General features: G+C 39.6%; 1 protein-coding gene across 1 annotated transcript in view; it reads right to left on the bottom strand.

Annotated features, from left to right (window-relative positions):
• MTX2 (metaxin 2) overlaps positions 1-17685 on the bottom strand; it is a 70966-nt gene that overhangs the window by 17880 nt on the left and 35401 nt on the right. Inside the window, exons 4-6 of the mRNA XM_009640802.2 lie at positions 16914-16989; positions 4160-4207; positions 3142-3188 (exon numbers count right to left, since the gene is read on the bottom strand). Of these exons, the coding sequence (XP_009639097.2) occupies positions 3142-3188; positions 4160-4207; positions 16914-16989 (171 nt within the window). The remainder of the gene's footprint in view (positions 1-3141; positions 3189-4159; positions 4208-16913; positions 16990-17685) is intronic.

Here is a 17685-nt window from a genome sequence, read left to right as displayed (position 1 = left end):
ATTTCAAACTCCGTTTTCCCCTCCTTGAAGTTGTGGAGTTGTTTTGTTATTGAAATATAGTTGTGTATTCGCTTCTGGTTTCTGGTGGCTTTTTTTACTGTGTTAAGACTGATAACCAGGAATGCTCTTTTTTTGAAGCTCTACAATAAATAAGCGGAGAATGGTTTTAACCATGAGTCATGTTACCCAGGAGGTATATGTGTTTTCATTAACTTTAATGGGAACAGTGCTGAACATCTCACAAGAAGAACAGAGCCTTCAATCCTCGCGCAACATTCTCTTTCCTGTAGCTGGATAATCATTACTGGTTAGTATTTTCCCTTGATTTTAATTCCTTTGCAGGGAAGATAAAACTTCATTCAATATCAAGAATTTGCAGCCTAAGATCAAATGGGCTTCACTTTCAACAGGACTGTATAATACACTACTTCAAGTTAACAAACAAGGAGTGCAAACTCCAAGATGTACCAGAGATAATGCACTAGCTTATTTGAAATTATGTTGCATTTTCAGCAAATATAAAGAATCTGAACCCAGTAAAAGAAAAAGGAATTGTTAATTTAGCCTGTTTCCAAGAACAACAATGGGCAGAATAGGAATTAAAAAACAAACAACAACAAAACCCTACCAGAATCAGCAGAGAGGTTCGACAAGATGAGAGGGATTTGTCGTTGATGGTGGTGGTTCGGTTAGTTTTTAACTATTGAAGGCACCACCACAGTTACTTAGCAGTTCCCAGAAGACTCTGTCCTCCCCTCTCTTATCTGACATGTAGCTATAGTCAGGAGTTGAGGTTTCACTGTACAATAAGAAGTCATAAGTCCAATCATTATTAAAACAGCAAGACGCAACCAACTTCCTATGTTCAATCTGCATCCCTCACTACTCATTAATTGAAACAAAACACCTGCAACAGTCTGTTACACCTACACTGAGAGTAACTTGCTCTGCTGTCTGCTTCATCTGCTCTGTTGACAAGAGATACATGAAATGCCATCTGTATTGCAGGGTTGTCAATTTTAGAACAGTCAACTTTTACTCTGACTAATTACTTAGTATGGCATTGGATTTTATTCTTATCTTATATGTAACTATCTGTATGTATGTCCTCTAAGAGCTATCCCAGAGCAGCATTATGAAGAGGTGCTGTAAGAGAATTTTGAGAAAGACCTAAAATATCAGTTGCACATTTACAGTCTTGTTGTGAGCCAGGTTCCTTAAAGATTTGATGGCGGCTGACTCCATATGCTCTTCTGATCAGAGGGACTCAAAATCCTGATGCATTTTCACCACATGGAAATTCAACAAGCTACATTTCTGCTCTGGTGACATTCACCTGCCCCAAATCAGTAACAGGGCGAAAAGGAATGGCAATAGTGGGGAAAAAAGTCTCAGGTACCAGCTCCTATTTCTCCTCCTATCCCCCATTTGCAAAAAGATATCCAGTAAAAAAATAAAGAAGCTCTCATCAGAATAAAAAAAAAAAAAAAATCTAAAACAGAGGAATGCAAAACACACCGATATATTTAAAGCTTTCTGATCACTAAGCTAGTAATATGTAACTACAGATCCTAGTATCATTGCAAAATGGATCAAAGACACCAAGGAGAGCTATTCTTTCACAGACACAACCATGTTACACAGATTCTTCAAAACAGATATGATTCCCCAGTACAAAATTGTTCTATAAAGTTTAAGATCAGATATCTACCAGAGCCATATTTATAGTCATGGCTACTATCAGCTGTCCAGCTAGAGAATATTGAAGAAAAACAAGCATTTTTAATATATTATAGTTAATTTATCATCTAAGTGACATGTGTAGGATAACAATGGACTGGAAACAGTAAAGCAAAATGATGCATTAGAAAAGGAAATTTTAGGGTTATGTAGCTGTTTCTTTTCTTTGCGTTTTAAATATAAGCCACACCTATATGTATTGCTAGATGGTAAGAAAATTCATGAGAACCACAAAAAATACAGTTGCTGGAGTAAAAAGGAACACCCAAGATCAAGTGAGCAATGAAAACACTTATTTGCATTACTGTGAGGCACAATATACAACACACCACCCAAACAAATAAACACTGCTTTATTTATTTGGTGTATCAAAGATGACCCATCTTTCCAGCAAAGGATAAAGGTACCTTCTTGCTGCGATAGAATTTACTCTGAGAGTTATTTCTGAGATTGACAGACTGGGAGGAAAAAAGTTAAGAGATCCTGGAAGTAGTTACCATGATCAAATGATCCCAAACCTTTTTACTGGTACTGTCAGTTATACAGTCTCCAAGTGTCCCACTTTGGCTAAATGAGATGTGACCTTTTTGGATAGCCGTCAAAGACTGCCTGCTCTAGCTGCTCTGAGCTAGACCACACACAAAACGCAAGGAGCAGGGGAACAGTGCAATTCCCTACTAACACAAAGCAGCAGCAAAGTTGCTTTGAAGAACAGGAACCTTACAGACACCCTGCTCACCACCGCTTCTGACAGCCAGGCCCCCTCTGCTAATGGGGAAAACATCCCCTCGAGATTTGGGGTTACTGAACCTTACAGGTTAATGGAGTTTACATGGACTTCACAGCCACAGAGGTGCTTTTAAGTCAATTAGAGATGCAAGTTTGTCAATTATATGGACTGTTTCTAAAAACCACATTGGATCTTAACTCTGTATACATGATGAAATTGAGAAAACCCATCAGAGACATAGAGAGCTGATTCCTACAGCATGAAGCAAATATGCCTCAACTTTGGGGCAGTATTAGCTTTGAGAATTAAATAGCCAGCAAGCATCATGCAAGATGTTACAAGACGAAGTAGCATATCAAGTGACAAAAGATGGGAACTGTGCACAGTTCTCAGAGTAGGTAGGCAGGCAGATACTGTACAGACATAGACCAATACAAATTTGAGCACAAGCAGCAGCACTCCATATAGGAGTCTCAAAATCCTCATGTCCTTTAGGCTCTGGCACTTCAATGACAATGTAAAACACATCAGATGCAGGAAATAAGTCATTCATTCTGACAGAAATAATTCTTAAATTATTCATTTAGCTAAATACAGTTACTTCAGCTAGATAATCATTCAAAAAATAAAATGGAATTAACATTGTTAGTTTAGAAAAGATGACATTTTACCTGAACAGCAAGGGAAGATGCATTATCAGAAAGCAAAATTTGTTCCTCTGTTGAAAGAAAAAAACAAAAAACACAATTACAAAACCCAGTACCCACTTAGCTACTGACCTGTTAACTGTAAGCCATTCTGGGTTGCATTTCTTACGCATAAAACAAGGAGCCCACATATAATTATTATGCAGCTGGACTAGAAAACCTGTGATATGAATATTAAAAAAAGAAAGAGAAAAAAAAAAGAATACCAGGGGTATTTCTCCTGCAGATGCAATTGCATTTATCATACATTACCACCAATGTACAATAAAAAACGCTCACAACTAAAAACCAAATGCTTGAGTTTTATGCCAATTACTCTTCTTCTAATCAAAGTTAAATAAAACCGCATCTTCATAACTCCTCTGGCTAAAAAGTAAAAGCATTCAGAAACCTATAAAAGCGGCTTGCAGTTAATATTGCACACTGTGTCTAGGTCTGTCACACAAAAGAAAGATGACAAGTTCACTGCAATAAAAATTCCATGCTTAGAAGACTAGGGCTGCTACCTATTAGTCTTCATTACTTTGCAGTCTTCTGACAACTGTAGCAGGCTGCTGAGCCCCAAATGGGGGCCATAATGTGATCTGATGATATATGAAGAGCTGCTAAAGGGAGCCTGAACCATCCTAGCCTATACATTTTAACAGTTCCTTTTTACTGAGAGCCCACTTTACCACAAGACTTCAAAAATCTGCTGCCTCAGCTATTGGTGCAGTAAATCTGCCAACTGTGCCTGCAACCACATCATTTTACACTGCCTAGAGCAGCCAATATAATGAGTCAATAATAAACCAAGGACCTTATAGGCCATGAATAGCTGGTTTATATTGGCAGATGCAAGCGTAGCTAAAACCTCTGACCAGACAAACAACACAAAGGACTCTTTTAACAGTTTCTGTGCTTCCTTGCAGTTAATTATCTTAGTGCATACTTAATGTGTTTTCTAAAAATAATTATTAATTGCAAAAACCAGTGTACCCACCCTTCAGTTGTTGATACAACGCAGCATTTTCAGGCCAAGGCTCTGCGGCTGTGGAAAGAAAAAGAATTAATTAAGCAAGCCAAACAATAACGCGCTTGCAGATGCTAACTGAACACAAGCTTTACCTAGAGCAGGAACTCAAACTGCAAAGATGCTGATGCCAGATTCAACCTGCTCTAAAAACATCCCACTGTCACTCTCTCCTCCCGTACTTCTCTCCTGCTCACAGAGGGACAACACAGAGCAGAAAACTAAGTCCCAAAATTTAATGTTGCAAGAAAAGCTAAAATTCAAGCTACGTTGCAGAATGGCCTTGTAATTCTCAAGCAGCTAAAGCAGCTATTTTCCCTCCACCATAAAGACATCCTTGTGCACATTCCCATCACAATTCCGGCCACTCTCAAGAGAAACTATTTATTAAGGTACTAAACAAAGAATTCTGGAAACAAAACAAGACACAGAGGAGAGAGGCACAAACCTCCAAACCAAGTGTGAAGAATGCTTTGGGGAAATGGAAAAGCTTTCTGCCTTTTAAAGTTGTGTCCTCACTGGCCCTATATAATACCCACAAAGGCAGGTGCTCAGGCATGTCAGAAACCTACCCACCAGGACAACTGGGACTACCTATTGCTTGAAGTGACATCCTGGTCAACCTTAAAATGGGAATGTCAATATGCATTAAAAAAACCTGCATCGTCAGTTGTTCAAAACAGTTGAACAGTTGTTAAAAAAAAAATAAAAAAAGGCAAGGAAATAAGACAATCACATCTTCCAGTTGAGAACCATTGCACTTAAATCAGTCATACGCCACTTGAATTTATGGGAAGGCAAAAATAATAACCAGTACTGACTTCTGTTAATGGTAGCATTATGATAACAGGTCATCACATTGTTTTGTCTCCATTACACTCCTTGTTAATGTCTGATTAAAAATCTACTTTTAAATACCAATTCAAACCTTAGGTTCTACCCAAACTAGCTATTTGGTAACAAAACTAATGCTCTCATCACGTAATTATTTTTTTTAAAGCAATAATGTCTATCAATAACTACGTGTGGTTCAAACAGAAATATGCCACTGGCTTCAAAAAGGTCATTCTTTGTGTCTTCGCCCTCAGAACGCAAAGAGAAACAAATGCACAGTTTTCTAACTATCATTCTTTTTGGATACTCATGAATTATGAACTTTTATGGAAGTCACACAGAACAGTAAAGCTTGTAACACTGTACACAGTTTTGCAAAGGTCACTGCCTCTAACATTAAGGCACAGAGCCTATCAAAGCTATACTAGTACGGGCATGAGAAGGCAACTAATCACATTTAAGTGTCATGAAAAAATGTTTTATGTTTTATTGTAGCAGTTATTGGTTTTACACTCCTCCATTAAAGTTTTGCCCTGGAGTAAAAATTCTTGAGGTGGAAGTACATTCACTTCTTTAAATCAAAAGAGACTAAGATAGTGTCTGCGGTAGTACAGCCTTAACCATTTAAAATAATTTATCTAACATACATTTCTTCAGGTCCACTGAAGTCTTGCAAGAGCAAATGGAATGAGGAAATCAAGAATGTTATTATTATACTTCAGCAAACTTATCAGTGCTGGACTCTGAGATACTTACGGAAGTAACTAAGTCATGAAGGTACATTGATCTTGTAAATACTCCAGCCAACCAGCAAAAACATCCTTTTCACATGCCCAAAACAGTATGGAGAACTTCAAATTGCACAGGCCCATTTCTACTGAAAATTTTTGCCTGACCCTCTTCAGACTGAAATGTCAGATTTATATCTAATTCTTGGATTCCAGCCCAAACTGGAAGCAGCTTATTTTTACACAAGCACATGGCTGAAATATTTCAGGCCCATACAAGTGAAGTTAACTTTTCCTTTTCCAACAAAACAGCTAGGTATACTACAAGAAATTCAAACACTAATTCCAGTCTGATCTTGGCACTAAGCTATATGCAGCCATGGAGATATACAGATATAGATATATAAAAATCAGCTTCTCGGCATGCAGAATCCAAAACTACACCACTGTTAAGGCATGCCATATCCATGCTATAAACTAAAACACAAGTAGAATATTTTTTGTAACTTGTTTGCCCTTACCAGCTTAAATTTTCTTTCCACATTCTACTGATCACATACAGATTTTCATGAACTGTATCTGCTGACCCTGATTTCATTAGTCATGATATTAAGTCTTTATTCCACAGGAACTCATGCCCAACTTGAGGGAAGCTAAGGACAAGGGTCGTTTAAAATCTCTGCATTCACTCATTCACAGTTTGGTCCTGTACTAATGTGTATCTTTTGACAAGTAAATAAAATGAGGACAAACTGTCACAAGAAAATTTCAGCCTTCGTTATTAGTACACCTTAAACTCCAAATTTCATCAGATGATGAACGAATAATACCCCCTGCACTTGGCACTTGACAGTCTCCAGAGGGAGGTCACAATTCTGACCGTGTTTGGATGAGGCAGACACATGTTCACAAGCCTTGAACCGAGGCCTTCAGATCTTTGTACGTACACCAGATAATTGATTTTGCTACCACTGTACAGACTGGATTTTAAAACAATCAACTTCACATTAAGATTCACGTATTATAACTCATATCCTGGAAAACATATTTTGCAGCATGCATTCAGAATTACATGCAGCAGATTGTGTTCAACGATGCCAAAGGTAAATACACAAAACCTGTGCAATCCTCTGGAAATCAAACAATTAAACACTCACTCACTATCCGTCCCACACCTTCCATTTCTACTCTCTCTCTTCCTTCCAAGATGTTTAGAGTATGAAATTGATGGAGCAAGAAGCGTAAATACACACTGGTACATGAGATGTCCAGGTTCATAAGGTGCAAGCTAAATTCAAATGCCAGCTCCCAAGCCACCTTCAATTAGCTCTAAGGTGAAAACATGCAGCTGAGGGAGACCAGAACCCCCCACTGGGGGAAGAGAGGAGGAGGCATCACTGAAGGGATGTCACATGCCTCCACAAGAGGAGAAAGTGTGTAACGTCTTTAATGTACGGCAATGACTCTTGCCTTATGATTGTAGGTGAAGACATAATTTGTAGAATAATAGGCACTAATATTACATGCTGCTTCAGTTCTGTCATATTTCCAATCCATCAAGTTGATTAATGCTATAATAACTCCTCACAAACTTATCATTTGTGCACTAATGAAGTCAAATCCAGTTTATCCTTCGGCAACTATAATCTTCTGGTCTGTAGATGTTCATTTCCCTGCTAACCACGGCTACTGTGGCGCTAGGTATATAAAGAGAAAATTAACAAATGTGATGTCAATTCAGTTTCAGAAGCTTCCAACACAGAATCACATTCATATGTTAGATCCTACGCAACAGACTTTTTTATCATGAGCTGTTCATGGGATGAAATAACTGCCTGGAAGTATGCCTTACAGGAATAGCTTCTCTACATATCTTAAGAATAAGGAACTATTTGGTCTTCCTTCTTCCTCCATAATCAGAGGAATTACTATCGTGTGGTTTTCAATGGGTCTATCTCTCAGGCTTGCAGTCTTTAGTAAGAATTGTTTTCCCACCCTACTGAAACTTTTCCCATGCTTAACAAATTCAAATATTTAGTCTTTCATGTGGATTGTCTGCTGTTTGTTTGGGACAAGCAAACCTCGTACCCTCTCGCTACTCCTCTACCACACTGCTTGTTTTAATGCCAGTTATAGGAAACAACCACCAGTCCCCCCGTTGAATTTATCTGAAATGAGCTTCGAGTTCAGAAGTTACTGGGAAGTGAAAATTAAAGGGAGATGGACACAGAAAGCATCACTGCATAAGCCTTGCTATCCTAGGAGCTGAAAATTCAGCAGATGCAGCATCACAACAACCAGAGAAGTCAACTGGCAAGTAGACCACCTACATAAAATCTTCTTTGGTTTTGTGGATGAGTAAAAATGCATGAAAATCTCACTAAGCTCAACATGTTTGTTAGTCAAAGTGGTTTACTTATTAACAGTTTAGCATAGAAAATGCAGATTTCAAAGTGTTAACAGGGTTCTTGGGTATCAAGTTAGACTTTTAGAAGAAAATTCTGTGAACCGGTGTGTTGCATGTTCCCAGTGGAGTTTTAATTACTCAGGTTTGTAACTATCTATTAAAACAGATTCCTAGACTCCTCACCTGTCATGTCAGAGAATGACTTAGAACATGCATCATTTCTGCTCTCACGAAAAAACTGCCAAAACACAGAATGAGTCATGACAGTCACGTCTAATTCTTTGCCACTAAAAATGTATTGCATTAGGTGCATTTTTCAGATTTTGTGGTGAAATGCTTTACTTGAGCAACGTTAAGGCCAGAGACAGATATTCAAATAGCATTTTGATTTCGACATTTCCAGCTGTTTCAGGCTCATTTCAATAATAAGACTTCATCCACCCAAATACTTTTGGGACAGCAAGAGAGAAGAATGCACATATGCTGTAAGAAGAGATACTTAAAAGCACTGGATCCCACTATCAGCAGGGGATCAGCAGCTCGCCCAAGGCCTACGCACATCTCAGCTCCAACTAATGCTCTCAAAACAGAGGTGAATTTTAATTCAGAGAATGAGAGGCTGCAGTAACATTCCGCCAGTGAAGTCTGCGCAAGAGGAAGCACCACATTCCCAAGGTGCTCTACAGTGCCTCAGCCCCACAAATTCCTTGTCCAGGCTGTTCAGAGTCTCTTTATGAATGTAAAAAACTCGGTTTCAACTCCTACACTCTGAGTTACTGGGAAGCTATTCATCCTGTGTCAGTGCTGCCTGGATGGGTAGGGGAAACAGACATTTTCATCCACCTTCCCCAAGCAACTTCATAATGATGAAAGAGATGTAATGAAATAAATGGTTTACAGTTATGCCTTTAATCCTGTTACTTAAAAAAAATAAGACTCTGACTGTGAAAATGAAAAGACATGAAATACTTTGCATGTTAAATTGTGGAATATGCTAAGCAACAATTTAGCCGTTTCAGCGATCTAGTATCAATAGCCAGTTTCAAATGATGTGGTTTGCCCTGCCAGTCTGCCACTCATTTAGCACACTCGCTGTCAAGCTGCAGCATTCTTGAACATCAGCCGCAGACAAGCTCCAGAGACCTCTGGATCCAGGCATAAAGATGTTCCCTCCTACATGGGAAATGAAGTTATCAACAGGTTAAAAGTTTTTGTAGGAAAACACTCAACTTGAAATTAGGTTGTTCCTAGCTCTTAGCAATACCATAGAATTTCGGTGGGGCAAGAACATTTTTGGAAGGCAATGCAGACAAAATAACTTTCTCTTACAAAACTAGCCTATGTCTATTAAGAATCAAGGCTAAAGAATTAACACTGAATGTCGCTATCCTGTTGGTTATTTCTCAAGTACTGAAACTATACAAAGAGAAGTAAATCAGGACATTCTCTGCCCCAAATCTCCTATAAACTAAAATTTACTGAATTCTCAGTATGCCAGCAATTTATCCTTTGATATCTTCTTTCTGCTTTTGTAAATAAAGCACTCAGTTGACTAACAATCTCTTCCATGCAGTTCACTGTGTGCTGTTGTATAGGTGAGACTAGGACCTGGCCCAGGAACATTTCATCTTCCCAGACAGAGCAATTTCCTGAAACGTTAAGAAGTAGTTTATATATCATATAGAAATAAAGACTACTCCTTCTCTAAAGTCACCACATCTGACTGATCAGTTTCCTTTCTGTTATATTCTTCTTAAACACTTTGATATTAAACTTGCATAAAAAGGAGGAAAGCTAAAACATCTCTATATACCAGTTTGGTTCACGTGGCATCAAAGGCCTGTTAAAACAACCAAGAAGCAAGATATCCTCTACTAAAAACAAAACAACAACAAAAAAAAAAGTTGGCTTTAATTTGAATCACTGTATTGCAATATTACAGCTGGAGAGATTAACTTACACATTATTTCCACATAGTTTCCTTCAGCCTCTCCCTAGGTACAAATTTGATTAAATTATAATGAGATACCTCAAAACTGTTTTCTCACAAGAGTAAACACTAAAAGGAAATTTAGCCTTACATCTGGGCAACATCCACATCCAACAACATTATTTACAAGTCTCCAAACATTATGCAGCAAACACTGTAACAATCATCAGGAAAAGTTACCCTTTTTGGTTTCCCAAGACTGGTGCTATGGGGGGATCTGCTGCTCACCATATTCTAGATGTAGTAACCCAAAGAACACCACACGGAAAGCCATCTCACAGACTCCAGAAGGAAAGAGGATTATTAGCCGCTTGATGTTAAGATGCGTCAAAAAGAAGCAGATGATCACTTCACTGTCTTTTCATAATACAAATCGGTCATATTTTCAAGTAGCAATACGTTGTTTAAAAGGAATATGCCAAGGATTTATGTGTTTCTATATCCTTATTACAGGAAAAAAGTGAAGGGGTATATTTTGATTAATACAGCCACTTTGGAACCAAAGCAGTTAAAAATAGACATCTCCTATACTAACAGTGATCAGTAAAGGAAGTATGAGAAAGTTGTGAATTAGCTGCCTTAAGAGCCACCAGTTCAACCCACCCACACTGAGTACAGATCAATTTCATGTAATTGGCCTGATCCTGTAAACTAACAAGGGCCAAGAAAAAATGAAAGCATCAGCAACTCCCTGGCTCTGCTGACAAAGGACCAAAAAGTGTTTCACAGTGCCTTGCCAAATGAAAACCGACTTTCACACAAGTTAAACAGTATGCATTAAATCATGTATCAAATAATTACATCATTTGCTTAAATTCATCCCAGGCCTCCTTCATAGAGATATTACAGTTCAGATAAATCATGACTGTTCAGTAATTATTGATCAAGCAGACTGTCAACGTAAAGACTCAATCTCAGCAGCAATTCTCAAACTTGAGTTTCCTGTGGCTGCACCACTAAGAAAGCCAGCGTGTGACATTACTGCAGCAGCCGTTTAGCATGACACAATCTGCTTCTTCACCCTCCAAGAAACCTATTAATTGCATGTATTTAAGCACTGGTCCAATTCTGTTACTGTCTTTGAGTTGACTTTCCAGAGCGTACACATCTGCAGTTCAATCCCCAAGGGTGCTCAGTGCTCTCGACTGCTAGGGGAGGCCACAGGAGGGAGATCGCTCAGCATCTCCGCACTTGCAGAATCACACCTCCCCTCAGGAGAGGAGGCCAAAAAATCTCAACAAAATCAAATCCATAAATAAAAATTGTTCCTAAATCAACATCTGGATTTCTTCAGAAAAAAAATCAGAGAGTGTGCCAGCTAAATGATCCCAAAAGATTTATTTATAAAGTCCTGACAAGCTGGAGCTATTTTACTTATTCCTGATATTCAGCATAAATGCTCCAACTCAAAGAAGCTCTGTAATTCTTAATTATAGCTTTTTATAGATCTCTAAATCAATCCTTTCCCTTTGTGCTACTTAAGTCCCTTGTCCCTCCTTGGCCCTGACTCAAGAAGTGAAATGTCAAACACAGGAGCTGTGAAGAGTAAGACAGTGGAGGTATGGTACTCATGAATGCCTTAAGTGGACTGGGACATTTCCTAGCCATGTTATCTACATTTGTATACTTTAAATCAGTCCTTTGAAAGCTCTTAGATTGAGATCCCCTCTTCTCTGTGGTAGTCTGAGCTCCTCCTCCCCTAAGGATGTTTGGCAGTCCATCTGAACACCACTTCTGCAAAATGCCCCAAGGAGCTCCCTGCTTTCTCATCCATAGCACCCCTACTCTAACCCACAACAGAAATCCTACAGATCTGCCCCGCCAGACAGGACCTCAATATCCCATACCTGCTCCCAAAAGCTGCTCCCCACACACACAATTCCTGCTCACCCAGCCCTGGCCCCTCTGGCCTTTCATTAAGGTTCTCCTTCATTCTCTCCGTCCTGTCTTGCCCACAGCCCTGAGCCCAGCAGTACCAGCAGACACAATGCAATGACAACAGAGACTCTCTGTGCCAGTCTTGCAAGGAGGCAAGAAGAGCTGAGTTCTCTAGATGGGAGAGCTCTGCAGGGTAGAAATGCAAACAGCACTGGTGCAGTCAGCCAGCCAAACACTGCCACTAGCAAGGGGGAAGATGCTGCTTTAGGGCTCACAGTCTTTAAGTCAGCCCAAAATAGACAAAGGTATTTGCAATAGCACCTCTCAGGCTCTTCCTCACCTCTGGGCAACACTGCAGACTCCCTGCTTCAAAATCTGAAAACGTTTATCCTGTTCTCTTAATCGTATCCTCAGCCTTCCTCACTTCTTTTCCAAGGCTTTCAGCGAACACACTCCCATGCACCCAGAGTTTCTTCAAGATGGCATTCAAATGCAAAAAAAAAAAACCACACGCAGATGAACTTTGAAAGTTCTTCCTAGGGATGCAAGCATTACATTGGCTTCAATTTCATTATACAACAGCTAGAAAGCAGAAATGTTAAAAAATCCCATCTCTCAGCATTATTACTTTCCAATTCAGTATGCACATGCCATTTTTTCTGGTTGGGCTCTTTACCCCAAATGAGAATGGTTATCAATTTTTCCAGCATTCTCTGCAGCACCATTGTAATTCTTTCCTTTGATGTTTCCAATCCTTCCTATGCATTTAATGGAACTTCTTCCAGTCTGTATTAAAACATCCACGTTCACATGACATCTATGTAGTCTTCTTAATAACTAAAGATCAGAATTTTAAAATAATAAAAATTAAAATTTCAGAACCTGGTGTAGACTTTCTCTCTGTCCTCCCCATGGCTTGCATGCAGCTGCAGCTTCTCACTGACTTTCAAAAGAGACAGCTGAAAATACCCCAGCAATGCAGCAACACACAACGCCTGTTCAACTAGAGCAAAGGAGGACAGCAAACAAGCTCTTTCATTCATTCTTGTTTTGAAAAGGAAGCGGCTCATAGGGTCCAAACCTACAGTAAGAGAACAGGCTAGTGCCTAGGGACAGTCAGAGAACAGAGCTTCCACAGACCAGAGAGAAAAAAGGAGTGAGAACAAGAAGAAAAACCTGGTTCCTCTTCAAAGTTGTTCTTCTATGACCTCTGGTGAGCTGAACAGTTAGGCTCCTAAACAGCACTCATGTCCAAATCATTCTACAACTGATGAAAGCTCACTTGCAAATCAAACTGGACAATATCAAAATACGAGTTACTTTTCATTTACTAATTTTGTTACCATTCTTTCTAGAGCAATCTCATCTCTGGAATGAGAAAAGAAGATACTACTATAGCAGAAAACATGTAACAATAAAATGCGGATCAGAGAAAGACTGCTTAGTCTTAATGGAGCCAGATAGGAGCATACTCTATTATAAACTGCAATTATATTGCTTCTTAAAAACAAGAAATAGCAATACCTCAAAATGAAATATGTGCTGTACTAGAATAATTGTGATAGAAAGTCATTTTTCCCCTGACCTAAAAAAAGATTAGAAAGGCAATCCACTCAAAGGATTGGTTCAAATCAAGTCATAAAACGGACGTGTCTGAGCATAAATTGGCAAGAGCAGCAGAAGTCTTGTTTATTGAAACTGAACGAGAGTTAAAGGGATTCCTTTTAGTTTGAATACCAAAAAAAAAAAAAAACCACATGTAAAATAACACTGTAAGATAAAATCACACAGCCTGACAAATTTGGTATTTTCAAATCACCTCTTTTTGACTACAAGCACCTCTGCAGCAAGCTTAAACAATCTGTGCTGCAGACAACCTATTATTAAGCAAGACTAACTACTGTTTTCACTTTACACGTGCAGGAAATGTTAACATTTACCTATGCACATTTTGATGCACAAAACGCATACTCAGTTTAAATTTTATGTCTTTACGTGCAGGAACAATTTAGGTGGTCAGGTTTCATCGCCTATGTATTTGTTCTCAGCCAAACTGCAGTTTGTCTCAATACATAAAACATGTACGTCAGAGATTTATTTTTGCTCTGGCATGTCATATTAGAGGTAGACTCAGTAAGAATGTAAAATATCTAAAGGTAGAAGGGCATCTGTTCTTCAAATTGCATTCATTTCCCTTATATTAAAACTAGCCTAAGACCCATGGACGTAACTCAACAGCAATAAATAGAAGTAATTTTCCAGAGATCAAAGTACAAACAAGGATATTATTTTCTCTTTTGACCACTGATCTAAAGCTAATGTTTCGGGAGAAAAAAAAGTAAAGCATTTTGAGTAATTTAGTGATCAATTAAACATCTTTTCAACAATCTTTCGTAGATTATTTGAGCAGTCAGCTTCTCAAAACTACTAGAGTTGGAAAGATTAATGTTCTGGACCACTTGAAAGCTGGCACTCTAATTCTTCTTACAGTATAAACACTCATTTCCTATCACGTTAATATGTGATTGATGCTGAGCTACTCTAAACAAATTCTCTACCATATTACCCAATTAATATTTTCTACAGTTCAGAAATAGATGATTTAAAACGCGACATAACATGCTTGCAATTCATGAAGCTATGGAAATACTTGTTTATTATTCCCTGAGACACAGCATCAACCTCTTTACATTTCTGAGTAAGCGAACAGTTGAATGGCACTAAAGTAAGTGCTTTACTGCCCATCAGTGATTTAGTCATCGTTTTGTATTTAATCATTAATGCTTCACAGCAGCAGGCTATGCTCAGCATGTTCAGGTGAACGTATGCTGCACAGAGAGGGTGCTGAATTACTGCAGCAGTGCAAGCGGGCTGAGCAACCGATGGTCACAGAACAGCTGAGATTGGAACGCCCTTCTGGAGGTCCGGGGTCAGCTGCAGCAGATTGCCCTGAGCCATCTCCAGCTCAGTGAAAGGATGGAGTCTCCACAACTGCTCTGAGCAACTTGCTCCAACGTTAAACCATCCTCACAGTAAAAAAAGTTTTTCTTATGTTCAGATGGTATTTTCTGTGTTTCGGTGTGTGCCAAGACAGTGAATAGGCATGCCAGAAGTGAACACATAAGGTGCAGGAAAGGTGAAAAAAAAAATTCTAACACATACACAAGCAAGTCACTGTGTAAAAGAAAGTTATACTCCTCTTCTCTCCTAAAACCCTCCCCTCAGCTTTTGAAACATTGCTAGAAAACGAACTACGCTGGGATGACTCTTTTTAAACACCTGCATGCAAAGACCCATGCTTTATAGCTGTTACATGTTAGAGCAGCGGTAGGTCATTGCAACTGCCATGACAAAGCAACCATCTTCATGAACAGGACCCTTGATGACAAGCCGATCGAATTTAATTTTTATGGACATGGAAAAAATTCTCAATCATTCTTACATTTCCATTCATACATAACAGAAAGGCAGCATTCACAACCACAGATATGGGGATAAGACGCTATTAAGACAAGTGCCACTGTTAAGCAGTATTTTTTCCTTGCAGATACACCATTTTTCTTCCTCACAAATATTCTTATATTTGTGGGTCATTTATATCTCCTTGGTACCAGAATGAGATATTCTCTGTGTCTGTGCAATGTCTCAGGAAATCTAGAAAGGTATCGGCCAAGATCCCAGATAACTTTTTTTTTTTTTCCCCCCCTAGAAAAATCTTCTATATGAACAAATGGTGTGATTTTGCCATTATTTAGTTTCAGTCTGGGACTGATACATAATACAGATGAGCTAGGAAGGCCACAACCCACTGGCAAAGGTATTTTTTATTTTCAAGGCAGATAACTGCTTTTGACACTGATTCACTTTTGGGAAAGCAAAGGCAATGTCATCATTTTGTTTTAAGGAATGATTCAGCGGACAGGTCTGCAACAAGGATTTGTACTGTACCTTGAGTCACAGTAAGTAGCTGCGTATCCAGCAGAAGTATAAGACTAATAAAATAAGCGCCACCCATTTCTGCTCTGCAAGTAGGGGAGCATTGCCAGTATTTTTCTATTAGACACCTACATATTACTTTACCTATAAAAAGAAAATGAGCATCACTTAACCTGTGACTGACAGGTGCTACTGTTTTAAGCTTATTAAATTGTAGGAGGGTCCAGAAGTTCTTGAGCAGCTCTGATGCCCTCAAAGCACCGCCTTAATCATACAACTGTTAACACAAGAGTCTGAGACCAGTGTAAGCAGCATGCAACTACCCCGAAGGGCAGGCAAGAATCTCTCCAGGAACAGAGGAAGAACGCTTCAGCAAGGAGGGAAAGATTTTTAGACCTTTGTCTTCTTCTTTCCAGTTTTTCAAACACGCATTTTCCTTACACTATACTTAATTTGGATCCATCATTGCTGTATTCCACAACAATTTCCTTGTTTAGCGGGAAGCTGTTGTGAAAAAAACCCAGCACTTTCAACAAGAAAGCAATGCGATGCCTACGTACAGTATAGTTTTGAGTTTGTACTTGTAATTCCAGAAAAAAAGAAGTATCAGCAAGCTGTCACTCTAGAATATTCATAAAGGTCACAGAGCAAAAGGACACAGCAGAATCAACACCTACTCACGTATGTCATTACCCTTGTGTTTCACAATAACAAATAAAATATACTAAAGAGGTCACAAAGGCTAGTAAATGGGATGAAGCAATGCTGATCGTGACTGTACTCTCCTCATCCTGAGGATCCAGGGCTCTGGCCCTTAGAACATATGCCTTGCTTGTGCTAATGTCTATGAATTAATGAATGCCAACCCAAGACCCCAGTGCAACTTTCAATCTTGTCTGTGGGTATCTCTACACACCCAGATTCAGGCTCCACCGCCTTCACTTTACCTACCAGTCAGGGTCAAGCCTGCTCTGGGAGCTGTACATTCATAGTAGAGAATCCAACTTGGACTCTTGCGTTGGGGCCTCTATTGAGTGACAGAAGACCCAGCTCCTGGGACAAAACACCAGCTTCCTCCTCAACAGGTCAGCAGCAATTAAGATGCTGTTTCCTTGCAGTATTTACTGCTTGTAAGCTTGTGCAGCAGCAAGAAATCAGGAACAGAGAATAACAAGTAAGGAGAAACTGGCCAACGCACTGATTTTCAGTGTGCAACATAATGTATTTTCAACTTCCTAGCCAGGAATTATCCAAGGTGCGCGCTTTCTTTTTCCTTGGGAACAGATTACTATCAATTTTTTGGTAAATAACTCCACAGTGATACACATTTCTGTTTTACGACACGGCTCACGTCCAGTTTACATGGCCGAGCTGCAGCAGATACTACCGAGGAGCAGAGTTACCCCCACGTTTCTCAGCTCCCCGCCCGCGGGGAGCAGGGAGAGGGGTGGCGCCGCACCCAGCTCTCCCACAGAGCGGGACTCACCTCCAGCTGCTGGAATTATAAACCCGATGCAGGTTTTTTTGGACCACTGAAGGAAAGTAAATAGTTTAGAAGGCAGAGAAATCAAAGTAAAGATGCGCCCTGGGAGAGCGAGGGACCCCGTAAAGGAGCCGCTGGGCGCTCGGGGGAGCCGCGCAGGGTGACCTGCCCTCGTCCCGGAGCGCCAGGCGGGCGACGAGAGGGGAAAGGCGCCCAGGGCCCAGCTCCGCACGGCGCCCG

The sequence above is a fragment of the Egretta garzetta genome, unplaced genomic scaffold (genome assembly GCF_000687185.1).
Source record: "Egretta garzetta isolate BGI_Z169 unplaced genomic scaffold, ASM68718v1 scaffold16, whole genome shotgun sequence".
NCBI classification, from domain to species: domain Eukaryota; kingdom Metazoa; phylum Chordata; class Aves; order Pelecaniformes; family Ardeidae; genus Egretta; species Egretta garzetta.
Note: the sequence above shows the minus strand (reverse complement) of the source record. Positions and strands in the feature narration are given on the sequence as shown.